The sequence below is a fragment of the Pseudochaenichthys georgianus genome, unplaced genomic scaffold, assembly GCF_902827115.2.
Source record: "Pseudochaenichthys georgianus unplaced genomic scaffold, fPseGeo1.2 scaffold_437_arrow_ctg1, whole genome shotgun sequence".
Taxonomy (NCBI): domain Eukaryota; kingdom Metazoa; phylum Chordata; class Actinopteri; order Perciformes; family Channichthyidae; genus Pseudochaenichthys; species Pseudochaenichthys georgianus.
Genome location: NW_027263002.1, coordinates 56520 through 73698, shown reverse-complemented (window position 1 = coordinate 73698; position 17179 = coordinate 56520). Strand labels below are relative to the sequence as shown.

General features: G+C 42.1%; 1 protein-coding gene across 5 annotated transcripts in view; it reads right to left on the bottom strand.

Annotated features, from left to right (window-relative positions):
* The window catches only part of actn4 (actinin, alpha 4), a 70512-nt gene extending 56419 nt beyond the window's left edge, over positions 1-14093 (bottom strand). For 2 of the 5 annotated variants that reach the window (XM_034078498.2, XM_034078495.2), the window contains exon 1: positions 13679-14091. In XM_034078498.2, the coding sequence (XP_033934389.1) occupies positions 13679-13804 (126 nt within the window). In that variant the 5' untranslated portion in view covers positions 13805-14091. Of the gene's footprint in view, positions 1-13678 lie in introns of all 5 variants that reach the window. The other 3 variants (XM_034078497.2, XM_034078496.2, XM_034078494.2) reach the window with 3 other exon arrangements.
* Between the last annotated feature and the right edge of the window lie 3086 nt (positions 14094-17179).

The window sequence follows — 17179 nt, the reverse complement described above, 5'->3', positions numbered from 1 at the left end:
TCTTGCTAAAATGTTTCTGATTCAATTTGGATTACATGTGAACTCCATCGCTCCCTCTCAGGTACAGCATGACAGCAGAGCTCTGAAGGGTGGGGTCCACAAATAGAGAGGTTGTAGCTTGACAGATCCATGATGAAGGCTTTCTGCGCTCTGCAGAGAGGTCACAGCGCCACACAGGACGACTGGGAAGAGCTGCAATAGTGATGCATCCATTTCTATTTGTGTGTGTACACACACACACACACACACACACACACACACACACACACACACACACACACACACACACACACACACACACACACACACACACACACACACACACACACACACACACACACACACACACACACACACACACACACACACACACACACACACACACACACACACACACACACACACACACACACACGGTTTAACTGCCCGGTGTTTCCCAGCAGACAACCCACAGCTATGCTACTCTGCTGGAAACTAGAGGGGGAAACTCTTAACCCCCCTCACCAAGACCCATAATATAATGGTGCCCCCACCCTTCAACCACACCTAAACACATATCCTTTTCTTCTGCTGCCTTCCTACAAACAACACCCCTCTGACTCCTCTAGAACACAGTCCGTATCAGAACACACAGTGACAGTCTAACGCTAACCCTGACATGAGTCAGCTCGAGGGGCCCTCCGTCACTGATCAGCTCTGAATGAATAAAACACAAAGTGTTCACACACGAGACACTGAAAATGTAACCATGTAGAATTACATTTTCCATCCTGCATTTAAACCAAGCGGCAAACATGACATCGGGATGCAGAGTCCTCCTCTGCCCCAAACGCAACGCCTTCCTCTCACACAAAGAGCGGGAGAGAAACAGACCGTAAAGAAATGTCTTTGAGAGGGAAACGCATTAGGCTCCAGCACCTCCACACAGGCCCACAGCCGACCACTGTCAATCCGGCCGGGGGCTACACCCTCACCACATCTCCCAGCTGATTGGACCTGGGGCTACACCCTCACCACAGCTCCCAGCTGATTGGACCTGGGGTATGCATCGCCACTTTTTGTCTGCACTTTGAACCGGCCTGGAAACAAAGCTTCGAAAGTGCAATCAATCTCAGGGTGATGGTGTCGGAAAACATTTCTGCAAACAAATATTTGGAGCAGGCATGGCGCCATGACTTCCGCCACATCGTAGCCAGCTGGAAACTCGCTCCCACCCCCCGAGCACCCCCCGCTCCCAAGGAGGATTCTCCCTCTCGTCTCCACCGCTCAGACCACATCTGCAATCCTGCAAACTCCTTTTCCCCCCGTCCTGCAAAAAGAAAACAGGACACCCCGCCCCCATTTAGTAAAAAGCCCCCTCCCACTGGCCTGCTATAATGGGCCACCAAAGGAATGTTTCCCCCTGCATGCTCTCTCACCGCCGCTATTGGCAGAGCTGAGAGAAAGACAGAGGAGGAACAGGGAGGCTGCATTCCTCTGTCTGTCCCCTCGCTGGCTGGCTGGCTGCTTCACTGCCTGCTCCTTGTCCAGCTCCACAGGCAAACTCCGGATCAGCTGAGGCTGAGGGCTTTCCCACAGCTGACCTGGAATCAGCTGGCCTAACTGCCTACAGACACTCACTACTTAGTAAAGTCCTCTAAGTGTGTTGGGAGAGGAAGTAGCGTCTCCCCTTCACTTGTATTCTTGTAAAGCAGGAAGAGACCCTGGAAGTTAGATCATCACGACGTTGGCTGTAGTTGAGATTCCTTTGTTATTTTTTTATGATTACTTGATTGTTTACTAAAAATAAATAAATGAAAATAGGAGAAAGAAGGATTCCCACCAACGGTTTTCCAAAGCAAAATCTGGTGTCGGAATTTATTATTTTTCAGCCAAAATCATCACCACAATCATGAAAAATATTTAACTTCATCTTCGGGCTTTATTTGTAGTACATGGAGCGGGAGATGGTCCTGCTTGCCCAGATAGTGAATTCTCAGAGGCTGCCACACAACGCAGACACATCAGTGTGTGATAAGAATGAGATGGGCTGCAGCTCACCTGAGGCCGAGACAACAGACAACCACTCCTCAGCACAGAATGATAACAGCTCGGATTCCTCAGGCCTCTGCCACACCCCAGTCAGGTTGTTCATGCTGCACTGAACCAGCCAATCACACACACACACACACACAAAAAGACCAACAACCAATTATGGCGTCTGCCGCTTTTATTCCCTACAAACAGCATTGTCTATTGTTTAGTGAGCAGGCTATTTAGTCAACCGCTTTCAGCCCCCTTCATTCTTTTGAATGTTGTTTTAGGAACAGGAAGGGAGGCAGAAAGGAAAAAAAAAAGTAAAGGCATAGTAATCAGCAGCGAAATGCTTCAACACGTGTATTTCAGTTTATTCACGGCATTCATTTAGTTATTCTACAGTATTGTTGTTTTATAGTTATTTGTTAATGTAAATAACCCAATTTGTGTTCTTTGAAACTGAAAAGGACATTGCATTGTGTTTGTTACTTTCGTTGCAGTTGTATAAATGTCTTAAGTGCAGTGGCGGCCGGACCATAGGGGCGCCGCCCCCCCTCTTCCCACATTAAAAAAATATATATTTAAAAAATATATATATATTTTTAATAAACAAGGTAAATATTATATAAAATGTACAATACAATCTACAATCAAATCTCGTTTAAAATTGTGTTACGATGTCTAAAGTTACTGATAAGTCACATGCCTGGCCTTGCCCGTGTATCATTACCCTCTCTCGTCTGGGCGCTATGCACAGCGCCCAGACGAGAGTGCAGCAGAAGCCAGCTGTTGCTATCTTTAAACTATGCCGCCGAAACATAATTTCAGCCAATCAGCGTCGTCAGATCTGATGGTCCAAGGGCAATTTCAGCGCCCGGCCCAAGGCAGTCTGTGAGTTGTTTTGACTCGTATCCAAGGAGACAAAACAGGGAGCTGTCATACACTCTGGAAGCTATCATTAGCAGCTAATAGGAAAACTCAGTTTTTGACATAAAAATGCAATTATGGATTATCAATAATTTTGAGAAGTGACAGACACATTGGATTAACCTATGGATTAACATCCAGCCGCGTTTCTCGTTTTTGATCAGATAACAGCAAAAGGTGAGCATATCTCCGTGTTTTGCTACCTAAAGCTACGTCGTGTGATGTCTGTATTTGCTTCCCCTGTCGCGAGTTCTGACCGCCCAGTGCTGACCGCCCAGTGCTGACCGCCCAGTGCTGACCGCCCAGTGCTGACCGCCCTGTGATGACCGCTCAGTGCTGACCGCTCAGTGCTGACCGCTCAGTGATGACCGCCCAGTGATGACCGCCCTGTGATGACCGCTCAGTGCTGACCGCCCAGTGATGACCGCCCTGTGATGACCGCTCAGTGCTGACCGCTCAGTGATGACCGCTCAGTGCTGACCGCTCAGTGCTGATTGCTCAGTGCTGACCGCTCAGTGCTGATTGCTCAGTGCTGACCGCCCTGTGATGACCGCTCAGTGCTGACCGCTCAGTGATGACCGCTCAGTGCTGACCGCTCAGTGATGACACTTATATTTCTAGAATCTGTGGAATCTCAGTTTGTTAGCTAAACTTGTTTGTGCATATCCGATAAGTATATCAATTGATTTATACCTAAAGTGCGTTAGCATTTTTTCGCTCAGGGCTCATTGAGACGCTTCTTGTGAGTCTTGTGTTTTGTTTCGGTAAACATGGATGGTTCATATCATCAGTTAGCTGAGTTTTAAGAAGCCCTGAGACACAGTTTCGTGAGGAAAAAGACGGGGGGGGGAAAGCCCCTTAACAGGTTACATGGGAATTAAATCATTTTAAGTAATTTTGAGTGTTCCCAAAGCCCCGGTGTTCTGCAGTTTGTGTGGGCCTACTGTACAGTTGCACAGTTTATACTGTAGAAACTATGTCCAGGACAAGGTGTTTGGAAGTTTTAGAAGATTCATAGCTAACCACACTGAAGATTATGGAGGTGTTGATCAGTCTTCTCATATTTTTAAGCCTCAATTTGTCCTCCCCCCCCCCTCCAACATCACCAGAAGTCATATTTAAGGGGTCTTTTCTCAAAAAATATTAGTATTGTCTGGTCACCAGTTCCACAGCCCCACCTAAAATATTGTCCACCAGCCGCCACTGCTTAAGTGTAATTTGGCATGGCTTCCCAATTTTTATGGACATGCTTTTATTTTGAAGGAGTTAGCGCTGTTGACAGGAAGTTGTTGTTACTATGGAAACAACGTGACGGAGATTAACGGAGAAAAGTAATATCTACATATAAAGACGGAGAAAGTAAACGATAACAGGGCTCGACAATAACGGTTGCCATTGGCAACCATTCAGAAAAAATGTCAACCAATTCTTGGCCTAGAAATAAGGACAGCAAACAACAAAATGTGCACCCCAAAATAGATAAATGTTAATTATTTGTTGTATTAAAGGTGGGGTAGGTAAGTTTGAGAAACCGGCTCGAGATACTTTTTGTTATATTCCATGGAATGCTCTTAACATCCCGATAGCAATGAATATCTGAAGTACTTTGACAAAATCCATAAAAAAATGTCATCTGTGGAAGCCGTGGTACTGTAAAAAGCCGGCTAAAATAACTGGATATCCTTCCTGCCTGTCAGCCTTCCATCTGTGCACAGACTTATCTCGTGCCCTCATTGGTCATGTGCGCGTGCGTTTCTGTTGGAGGAGGGGCTCTGTAAGGAAGTGGCAGATCTTTTCTGGCTGTGTATTTTCAAGTTCTACCGCACTCGAGCTGGTTTCTCCAAAATTACCTACCCCACCTTTAAGAGTGATATTTAATTATTGTTGTGACCAGTCGGAACCTGATACTTAAGTTGCACGTGCATTGGTGTGATTACGGAGCCAGAAAGCGATGCACGTTAAAGTTCGGCCAACCCGTCAACATCTCAAACGGAAGATCAAAGTGATTCAACTGATAAAGCGCAAGATGAACCCGAACGAAAAGCAAAGAGGAAATGTGTAAAGTCTTGGGAGGCGAAATATATATTTACATTCTTCTCCGTTGTGCATTCACTTCCGGTAAAAGTTCCTTCAAAATAAGAGTCGCGATCTTATTACTACCAAAATAAAAGTGCAAAACGAAACTTTACCATAGCAAAATATTGGCATAAAATTATAATCTCTTCTATAAAAAGGTAACACATTTAAAATATAGTTAGACATTAAAAGGTAATTTACAGCATTACTAATTAATATCTAATTCTTAACTGTGAATGGTTTTCATTTATTTTACATCTGGCCAATTCAAGACTTCAATGCTGAAGGGCCAGTGGATCTATGGTGGGGGTCAGCACAGAGGTCAAGAAAACCCAAATTTGAAAGGGAGACAACGGATGACCAAGAAACTAGTGACTTGTTCAATTCATTTGTGAGGGATCTGTGAAGAACAGGACAACAGCTGCACTACTGACATTTTGTATACCAGCAATTGAGGGTGGACACGTTTACTGCCACTTAGGTTTCAAATAATTGTGTTAATTACTTATTGTAAGGCATTTGAACATTCTTTTGCGTCACATGTTCATTATTAAGTTGATGTATAACTGTATAGTATCTTAATTATTTAAAAAATAAGGTGACTAAAAATGGCAACCGTATTTTTTGTTTTGGCAACCAAAAGCTGATGCCTGGTTGCCAGCCTGGCAACCACTTTTAAAAGTTAGCGTTGAGCCCTGGATAATGTTTATGGTTAAGTGTTAGCACCCCCCGAAGAGGCACAAGCTCTTACGATGATATTGGAGATTTCAATAAATTCAATTTGGCTGCCGCAGGGAAGAAAAACGAAAAAACAAAACAAAAATGAAAAACGACATTGAAACCCGAATAGTACTCCAACGAACAAATATTCGGGTACAGCCCTGGCAGCCAGAGGACAAAATGTCAGTCACAACTAGTCCTGATCCAACCCGAGCCATCTGATTAGCTCTGCCCGTCTGCTGCTAGCCACTCACACAGAAAGCATGTGAAAGTGGGCGGGAAAAGAACAAGCTAACATTGTGTCCAGCTGCCCACCTTGGCAGTGACGGGAACAAATAAATCAGTGTGTTTTGTTTTGGGGTAGGGTGCGACAGAGGAGGCTGGCTGCAAACACATTAAAGTTGCTGCCTCTGTGAGCAAGGACACACTATGGAATCATTAAATATGAAAAAAAAGGTGATATCCTTGAGTGACATATTTCAGTTTATTTAAAGAAAGTGCTTTGATGGACAGAGAGTTACTTTTCTTCCCAATCTTTCCATCAGTTACAGCATTCAACTGTAAAGTGGGTTCAGCTGCTCCAAATCACGTCTGTGTACACAGGCTGACAGTATAGGAAAATGAAGACTGATAAACATCACAGTCACTGACCACAACTGATTCTGCCGCTGCAAATCAGCTGATTTATGAGAGGAAATCAGTGCTACACACTCCTGACACCAGCTGACAGAAGGGAATACAATCATTGAAGCTGTGAGTCAATTATTTCGCTCTAGAATTGAACGACACATGGCGAGCACACACAATATTCACACTACAGTCAGAGGGGAACAGTGGGAAAAGTGCTAACTAGTTTCAAAAGAACATCCTTGACAAATAAGAACAATCACTCAGCAGTGATCCCGACTGCTCAGGGCCATTTGGCTTGTGCACTTTGCAGTTTTCCTCGTTTCTTCACCCGCCCACCTATCTCAACCCTGTCTCCTAAAAATTACGTTCCCACAGAACTAAACTGCATTCTCAATTACGTTTAGCTAGAAACGTATTTACTCCCACGTTACGTTTGTTATGAACGTATCTCAAATACGTTTATTTTCTACATATCTTCTAGAAACATGTTTTCTCCCAGGTTACGTTCCTTATGAACGTATCTGAAATACGTTTATTTTCTACTTATCTTTGCCATTTATTGTCTTGCTTATAATAATGATAATAGTCATTTATAAATATCATTTTAGAGCACACCTTTGAAATCGACAATCGGGCTCGATATATGGTTAAATTAAAATCAGTAGGCGAGGCTGTAATTTCGCCAGCTGTTACTCTCATGTGCGAGGCAGAACATAATAGTTTTAACATGCCAAAAAGCTGCTGTGTCGTTCATTGCACCTCAAACATTAAAACAAATCCAGAGTTACGTGTTTCTGTACTTCCTCTAAGAAGAAAGGACAGTAACAGAAGATCTCTGTGGCTTCAGGCTTGATCGCCGTTCAAATGACAGCGTTGGTTTCCCCAAAAGTGGGCGGGGCTGTAAAGTGAAGTAGATTTTACTGTAATCTATTATTCAAAACCATTCTATTTATTCTAACGTATTACATGCCAGTGTTTTATCTTTTTATTTATTTGTTTTTATTTTAAATCGTATAATGTCGGACTTTTTTTGTCGTCTTTGAGGAAAAGAAATGGGGTTTAGAGATTCAAATTACTGAAATCTGTATTTTTTAAAATCTCTTCCTTCTAATTTGTTATTCTTTTCTAAATAACACACTGTTATTTACTCAACAATAGCACACAATTATCCTTGTTTTTATTTATTCGTTTAATTCTATAATCTTGGGCATTTTAGCATGCTTTTTAGCCGTAAATAAAGTCACCAGAAACAGACGGGACATTTCGAGATTTAGGATGGCCCAAGACACTACACTACCCATAATCCCCAGCTATCGTTTGGGACTACAGTCCCGTTGACAAACCCCGTGATGTTGCGCCAAGGTTACGCCGAGCGTCAAGCTCTTTGAAATGGAACGAAACCACGGCAGACTATTCAAAACTGGACTCGAACGCCCCACCAGAACTACACATGCTGGCTATTGTGTTTCGCAACATGTTCTCTATGGCACGTCTCTACTGGGAATTGTAGTTTTAAAAGACGTTTTTTCCCAAATGTAGAAGTTGACAGTATTAAACTGTGTACAGCCCTGGAGGTTTAGACGATAGGAAACACATTGGTGTGTACACATTTAAAACATGTAATTACTAAATGGGTGAAAAACGCTTGTATCCATAATGGGCAGCATTAATATATACCCACACGACAGCTCATTGTTACTTTGTTATTCTACTCCACTACAATTCAGAGGTTAACCTGGTATTTTTACTCCACTACATTTAGTTTAGTTACTTTGCAGATTCTGATTAATGATGTGGAATATAAACAACCCTTAAAGCAGACTTTAGTTACACCTGAATACAATTCAGGGAAGGTGATTGTCAAGTGCCAACAATCAGGAGAGATATTTGATAGTTGGTGCTTGAGAAGACTAAACATTTATCTGCAGATCTTTATAAAGTATATTCATTACTCGTTATTCTCTACTAATAGTTAATTAAAAACTGTATAATGGCTATTTTGCATATCCCTTTCAAGATTTCAAGGTTTTCTAAGGTGTATTGATCTTATACACAACTTGGGTCGCAGGTTCCTCAACAGACATCTATCAATATGTGTGTACTGTATACCTCCACCATTAAACTGTCATATTCTGCACATTTCTTATTCTATCTACATACATAAGAGTATAATTAATGTGTATAATATCATTTAAAATAAGTGTTTCAACATAGTTAACATTGCAGGAAAGCAATATTTTAGACGTTAAGTACTTTGTCAGGCTTAATATTCATCTGTAGATAGATACCCCCAGAGCTTTTTTCTTGTTTAAAAGAAGACCTTAACCTAAAGTATTTTTTAATGTGTTAATAAAGGTTAATTCGTTTTTCTGTTTTGCACATCCTCCTATTAATATCTTTGAACATCCAGCACTAAACTGTTTTATTGTAGAGATCACTTAGTATCTTCTTGACTTTTTATATTCTATATTTCTATCATTGACCTTCTACTTTCCCCCTATGAAAGTATGTACTCTTAATATTGTTTTGATCAAATAAGATTATTCAACAAAAATAATTCAATAACATGCTTTAACCACTAGGCGGTGCACACAAGGTACACACAGCATACTAATAATAACTTTGTATTATTAGTGTAGACACTTATGTATAACATCTGAAGATGTGTAATTTTATTCATGTTTTTACATAATTTTACAGGATATTGCTATACTATTTCTCTTGTTTTACTTCTTCACATTAATATCTGATTTGTAAAACATCACAGACAGAAAGGCATAGGCTATCCTTCATTTAATAGTAAGCTATTGAAATTGTGATTCCATAGATGTGTCTCCCATCACCCAAATCCCCTGACTATTCTCTCAACTCAGTATTTAGATTCTTATATTCAAAGAAAATCAGTAATATCTTTAAAAACTACAAGTCCTTTTTTATCAGCTGTGCACCGTTATGGTGTAAATATAACCAATATACCAATTGGATCAAATATAAAAGTCAGCCGAATTACTATTGATACTGCAAGGAGACGTATTTTGTGAAAAGAAATTGAAGATGTTGTTTAATTGTTGATATATTTATGATCCACGTCAAGTATTCAGTTTTGGCAGCAGTTTTCCTGTTTGTCTCTCTCTATAAATAAAGAATTACGGCAGATGTGTAATATTTAATGCAGCCGAACCGTGTATTACAATGCCGTTATGTGATGACTTCCAAAGAGAAAAGCAAGCACACTCTGAATTAGGTATTATTTTATTTTTCGTTGTCGGATATCATATCTCCATATAATATCAACACCATATCCCAGCGTGCATTGCGGCTAAAACATCCAATCAACAAGCTTCAAGCTGAGGATCTTGGGTAATCAGTTTAGTGGGTTTGTGGTGTGTATCGCTCAAAATGTCCCGTCTGTTTCCGGTGACTTTATTTACGGCTAAAAAGCCCAAGATTATAGAATTAAATGAATAAATAAAAACAAGGATAATTGTGTGTTATTGTTGAGTAAATAACAGTGTGTTATTTAGAAAAGAATAATAAATTAGAAGGAAAAGATTTTAAAAAATACAGATTTCAGTATTTTGAGGCTCTGAGCCCCATTTCTTTTCCTCACAGACGGAAAAAAAGTCATTATTGTTAGTTAAGCATGTCAGCCTGCAGCCCCACTTCTTGTCTCTCTCTCTAACTCATTGCAGATGACTGCACTAAAGAAAAGGGCTCAGAGAGGAAACCAGTTGTAAGATGTTTAAAAGTTCATTAAGCATAATATAGGCTATGCTTAAATGCATTTCAAAGAAGTTGTGTTGAGTTGTGTTGGAGTTTGTGTTATTCTACATTTTGACACCACGATTTTCTGATTTTACTGCAAATGTATATCGGTTCCAAATATCGGTTATCGGTCTCCTTGATTACTAATAATCGGTATCGGTATCGGCCTTGAAAAAGCCATATCAAAAAACTCAGTTTTTGGCATAAAAATTGAATTATGGATCATCAATCATTTTTTCAGAGTGACAGACACATTGGATTAACCTATGGATCAACCTTCAGCCGCGTTTTTCTCGTTTTAATGCCATGGAACACAACCTTTGATCAGAATAACAGCAAAAGGTGAGCATATCTCCGTGTTTTGCTATCTAAAGCTAAGTCGTGTGATGTCTGTATTTGCTTCCCCTGTCACGAGTTCTGATCGCTCAGTGATACTTATATTTATAGAATCTGTGGAATCTCAGCTTGTTAGCTAAGCTTGTTTGTGCAGATCCGATAAGTATATAGAGTTCTGTGCTAAGTGCGTTAGCATGTTTTCGCTCAGGGCTCATTTAGACCCTACTTGTGAGACTTGTGTTTTATTTCGGTAAAATGGTTCGTATCATCAGTTAGCTGAGTTTCTTCCCGTTAGGATGGTATGACACATTCATAGTTTTTTTAAATATTAAGAGGCCCTGGGACACAGTGTCAGGGTCTTTGGGGCTAATAATATGTTTGTCAGTGAGGAGCCTGGTCTGTAACAGAGTGCAGCTAACTGGACTCAGCGGGGCTCAGTCCAGGTACTCAGTGGTGTTGAGAAATGTTGTTATAAAATAAATCAAGTTTCGCACCGTGATTCTCTGATCAGCAGGGCTAACACGTTGGACAATGTGTCTTCGCTATATGAGTTGGTAGTATATTTCTGTGGCTTAGTGAGATTCTATATTGTAGAGTATTCAATTTACTCAATATTGTTGTTGTATTGTGTATTATTTAGAGATACATGTCTTTTCTATTGTGAATTTGTACAAACTTGTTGCTAATGTTAGATATTATATGTGTAACTTGTGTAATGGTTTTCAACACTGCTGCTGTGACAATATAATTTCCCGATTTGGGATAAACAAAGTATCTATCCATCTATCTCGGTATGTGCTGCAGCATTTGAACACAAACAGATCAAGTCCTGGTCCTCGTAGCATTAGATAAGGTGCCGTTTGAATGTGAACAGAAGCCACATTCCAGTTCTGTGACTCTTCATACAGAATGATGTCTCTCCTGCTTAACCCTGGACATCAAATACAGGCAAGAATGCCCGAAACAATCCTAAGCATTGCTGCCTTATTCCCCCTCTTGTTTTACGCTACATGGTAGATGTGAAGAGTCAGCATGACGGCGGTAAACTGTGCATCTGTCAAACGGCTCCTGCTTTTGACCTCAAGTCCCCCCCTCACAGACTACAAGGACAAATCCATTCCCACACTCATTATATCCACTTCTCACTTGATATTCCTGCGGGAGGCATTTGCTCACTTTTGCGCAATAACTGGCACAGTGAGCGTGAATACACCGCAGGAATTTGACCCTCGGTTCCCCCGCCTCTCCGGGGCCAGCAGAACTCAGGCTTGGCAGGGGGACATGTCCCCAGGCCGTCCTGTTCCCGGCCAACACACCTACCTACCAGCCTCACTGAGGACTGCAGGTTCAGGAGTGGACCTCACCCCCGGTCGGTTTGCACAACAAGCCTCAGTCTGTTAATGATTGGTAGGTTAGATGTTTGAGCAAACTTTGACCCGTGTGAGTCCTCGCAGTCATCTAGCCACTTTTAGTTAACAGCAAGGTTAACCTCAGGCCGTGATGCTAATCATCAGCAGGAATGCTTGATGGTGACGGCTAAAATGCTGAGTAGCCTAATAAAAATGCACGATTCTATGCTCGGCATGCTGTCACACCACTAGAAAGTATGCCAGCCATTTGGCTAGTAAGAGGATAAGAAAGGGCGCGTAGCCTGGTTAGCTCTACACACAAATAAAAACACACCCACTCAATCATTCCTCTTGCTTAAGCAATGGTTCTTCAAATCATCCATCATTATACTGCCTCTCCACTCCCCAAGGAGAGGTTGGGGATGCTCAAATGATCAGAACTGCATCCTCCATTGCCCAATATATCAGTGCTTCACTGGGTCTTTATTTTTGAGATATGATCATACAGCAAGGCTAGGTTACTAGCAAGGTTACTAGCCATCATAGGGGAAAGTCTGCAAAGTATGTCAAGGAACATTAGCATTGGTTCTGACTCAGTGGCATCTATTGGAAAGCATGTCGACACAGAATTAGAGGATGAGGAGAAATTGGAAGGAGAGTTGATGAAGGTGGGGGATGTAGAGTATGAGTAGGTGCTGCTTGTTTTAGACAAGTAAAAAAGGCACAGTGGAAATGTAGATTTCTTAAGGAGATGATAATCAGGTTATTTAGACGTTGGTGTTGTATTAGGCCACAAAGCAGGGGGTGCAGGGCCAGGTGTACCACACGAGGGTTTCATATCGCTATCTGAGTATGTATGCAGAATATAACTGAAGCCAAAATGTGCAGCACAGCTAGTGGGCGTTTAGCTCTTTGCAGTGAGGTGAGTGGGGAGACAGAAACGAATATGTCCCAGGGCTGTGGGAAGAATATGAATTGAGGTGTGATAGCACAGACACCATGTAACAGTCTGCACGTACACACAATGGGTGTCTCCACATAGCTTACCAATGCTCCTAGCTTTAACATGAGGTGATGTTAAACCTGACCTGTCAGAAAAGCAGTCTGTGCCACAGATTGTTCATTAACAATACTGTATGTTCTAAATATGTAAATAGTCTATTTGGAATCATTGCTAAACAAGTTGCTAACCATGGGAAGAATATCACCAGCAGGCCATGGGTTATAATAAAACTGCCTGCTATGAATGTAATCACTGCCCAAGAATCACTGCTTTCTCTCAGTGTACAAAAAAGATACAATGTGGAGACATAATGAAGCACAGCAGCTCCAGAGTTACATTATCGGAGCATCGGCCTGGTTTCGGTCAGCAGCTGAAACTCCGTCAGTCTTATCGGCCTCCACCCTGCCAGTGGGGCAGGACGCCCAGATAACACCATTCCCCTTTCTATTTAAAGCCTCGCAGGTCTGCACAATCACACGTTTGATTTTTTTTTTTTACAACAATGTGGCGCCCCGTTTCCTATCGCAGAGGGAAAAACAACCTTTCTAAAGAGTGAAAGCTTATGTTGGACACTCACACACACACCGAGCACGACTGATTCACAGAAGTAATAGGAACATTTATCAAGAGGGAAATTAAGAACTTGACATTGAGAAGCCGAGCTGAGAGCAGTGTGGTGGGTGTGAAGCGGGGCTCTAGGAGCAGCTACGGGCTTCACACGAACCCGAGGCCCGCTCTGCCTCTGACCTCCTCTCCCCATCACATCCCTCCCTGCCATTTTCTTTCTACCCGCCGACACCGCCTCCTCTCAGACCGGCTCCACTCGGCCCAGCTGGGCCCGACTTTGGTTCCTTACCTTCCTCTGCTGTTTCTCCCAGGCCGGGTCCAGGAGCAGGTCCCGGTCCCAATCATTCTCTTGCTCCATGTATATCTGCACGCCCTCGGTCGAGGATTGATTATTAGCAGCGTGATAATCTACCATGTCAGCAAAAGAGAGCTGAGTGCGCCACTGAGAGCCAGTCGGGAGGGGGACAACGTACGAAGAAATATTTTGTATAGAAATTAAACAAAGAAACGGCGGCCTAAAGCTGAGACGTGGAGGGATACACGACCCGGGAAAGTGTCCTTCTGCTCTCGTCGCGTTCAGTCGTGAGTGCGTTTTTTGGTGTGATGAATATCCGGCGTGTGCAGTCCGAAAAATCCCCGCTGCTGCTGTGAGAAGAAAAGCTTTCCCTCTGAACGGTGAGGGTGCTGGGAGGAACCGGCCGCTCCTACAGGCTGCAGGCACCGACAAGCTGCCACACTGAGCGACGCCACTTCCGGATTGCCCTTTCAAAGTAAAGTTCAAAGAGTTCCCACACCACCGGCAACTTCCACAAAAACCTTTGTATTTGTTCTTCCTCTTTTTTCTTCCTCTTTTCTTCCATTTAACTTTAATGATCAATTTGTTAAACAAGTGCAAAAGTTAATTGGAGATGTATTGGGCAATTGTTTTATTCTGATTATTCGCTCCCGAAGTTATGAGATTTTATTTTTGAAGGGAGCCCCGCTTGAATTGCGCTGTGAATCTGTGTATTTGACTCACCTGTCTCCAGTAGCTTCTATAGGCCCAGACAGCTCATTAATATTCATACAATATTTGAACATGAGTTTCTGAGACAATTAATCAATACACCGTGTGTGTGTGTGTGTGTGTGTGTGTGTGTGTGTGTGTGTGTGTGTGTGTGTGTGTGTGTGTGTTGTGTGTGTGGTGTGTGTGTGTGTGTGTGTGTGTGTGTGTGTGTGTGTGTGTGTGTGTGTGTGTGTGTGTCTGTGTGTGTGTGTGTGTGTGTTCCAGATTAATGGGAGAGTTGCCCTGAAACAATTGAGATGACATGAAACGCAGGCAAGTTTCTAAATCCATTTTATATATGACAATTGTTTTAAATCAGGACAGTTTATTGCGAAATCTGCCTTAAACAGCCTTCCCGATTTATTCTAAAATATTTTCAACTTTACAACATAACTTAACATTATGCAATCCATGCTGCTGTGTTTTGGGATTTATTTTCCATTCCATAAAATATGAAATGAAGGTGAACACCTGCAATTTATTAACAATATGAATAACAGACAGAATTGTATATAATTAACATGATTAGAGTCCTTTAATAAAAGTATACTGAATCATAATAAAACTGCAACAATTGGAACAATCAACAAATCTTTTTCGGTGAACAAGTTATTTTCTCTGATGTATCAGAATTGTTTTTTTCAATTATCATGACTAAACCACATCTACATATCATTTCAGGTGAGTTCTGCTATGTCAACAAAACCAACTTGAAGTTAAAGTAAAAGTCATGCTTTAAATTGTTAGCTGGAATAAAAATATTAAGAATAATATACTCAAAGCGCCAAAAGTAGTAGTAATGGCCCATTTAAAACCATGTTCATTTGAAAAAATGATTGATGAAAAAACGTGTTCACCCGTTTAACGTTACTGCTGGTAATGATGGAGCTACTTTTAACTGGCCTATATGTATTTGCTTAGTAGTTGTAATTATACATCACAAATATCTATTTAACTTCATTTTGAATAAATAACCTAAATCAACAAGGCTTGCTCATTATGCTGCCAGATATAAAGAGTAACTTATCCTCTGAAGTCAGTGCAGTCCTAACTCAAGCCCATGTTTCAGTCAGAACTACATCACCTTAAGGGACCGTTCACCCTCAAATCTTAGAGCTATTTGTTATCGAGATTGTTTTGGTGTGAGTTACAGAGTTTTGGAAATTAAAGGTGGGGTAGGTAAGTTTGAGAAACCGGCTCGAGATACGCTTTTTGTTATATTCCATGGAATGCTCTTAACATCCCGATAGCAATGAATATCTGAAGTGCTTTGACAAAAAATCCATTAAAAAATGTCCTCTGTGGAAGCCGTAGTTCTGTAAAAAGCACGACCAATCATTTTAGCTAAAGTAACTGGATGGCCTACCTGCCTGTCAGCCTTCCATCTGTGCACAAACTTATCTCGTGCCCTCATTGGTCATGTGCGCATTCGTGTGTGTTGGAGGAGGGGCTCTGTGAGGAAGCGGCAGATTTTTTCCGGCTGTGTATTTTCAAATTCTAACCATGGCTCCCCCGCCCTCCTGCTGATAGTTCACGAGCGTAAAGCTCCTCAACCCCCCCGTGGATAATTCTCAATTGTTGGAACGCTGATAACACTTTTTTTTTGTAATGGCACTTCATATGAAAAAGGTTGCAGAACCCTGGCGTAGTATAAGTACATAACGATTGATGTGTACATTAGCATAATTACTAGCTAGCCGCTAGCTGCCGCCTCGTTAATATCAAATCCATCATAATAACAAATCATTACCATGCTGTAATGAACGCGCGGTTCTGTAACTTACGTGTACGCAAATTGACGTGCTTGATGTGAACGAGCATTTTGGGTAAAGTTGCGCATGCGCTATGAGCGCATACGGGTACCTCTCAGGCATGCCGGGTAATCTGTGACGTTTCGCTCTCTCAAAAGTTGGGCCATTTTGTCATCATGCGCCAATGAGCAACTCTCATAGGAATGAATGAGGCCCGCCTCCCACGCTGTATCCAGTTCTTATTATACATCCATGATTCTAGCTCACTCGAGCTGGTTTATCCAAAATTACCTACCCCGTTAACATAGAGATGTCTGCCTTCGCTCCACTATAATGGAACCAGATGGCTCACTGCTTGTAGTGCCCAATGCCTCAAAAATATACATTTGAAACACTCAACAACATAGAGGTTTCTCAATGCTCTAATTTCCCCTCCTCAACTCCTTTCCTCGACTCCTATCCTCGATACTTAGTCCCGCCCACAGGAGATGCGAGTGGAGGACTGAGGAGGGGAACCGAGGAGAGAGGAGGGGAAGCAGCAGGCGGTTAGAGAAATGAGAAGCAGCCCTCTGTCTGATGGACAGATGTGTTCATGACGACTTATTTACTTTGAATTCATTGACAGTGCGGTATAATGAGACAATAACAGGCTTCAGATGCGGACACACACAAATATTTATATAAATATACAATTTCAGAATCAAACATGAGAGCATTCTCATAATAATGTAACACAATCAGAGACTGGATATACCCCCCCCCCCCCCCCCTCTCTCCCGTCGCTGAAATGGGGAATTGAAATTGCGGGCCAAAAGTTGTATTTACAAGTATTAAAAGTAAGCAGAGGACACCAAACCAACTGAGACCCGTCTGTCCGCCGCAACTACGCACTGTACAACACACACACACCGACACACTGTACCACACACACCCAGTGGCGACTGGTCATAGAGAGGCGAAGTCACGCCCATCTACTTCTGGCCCATGGGACCCC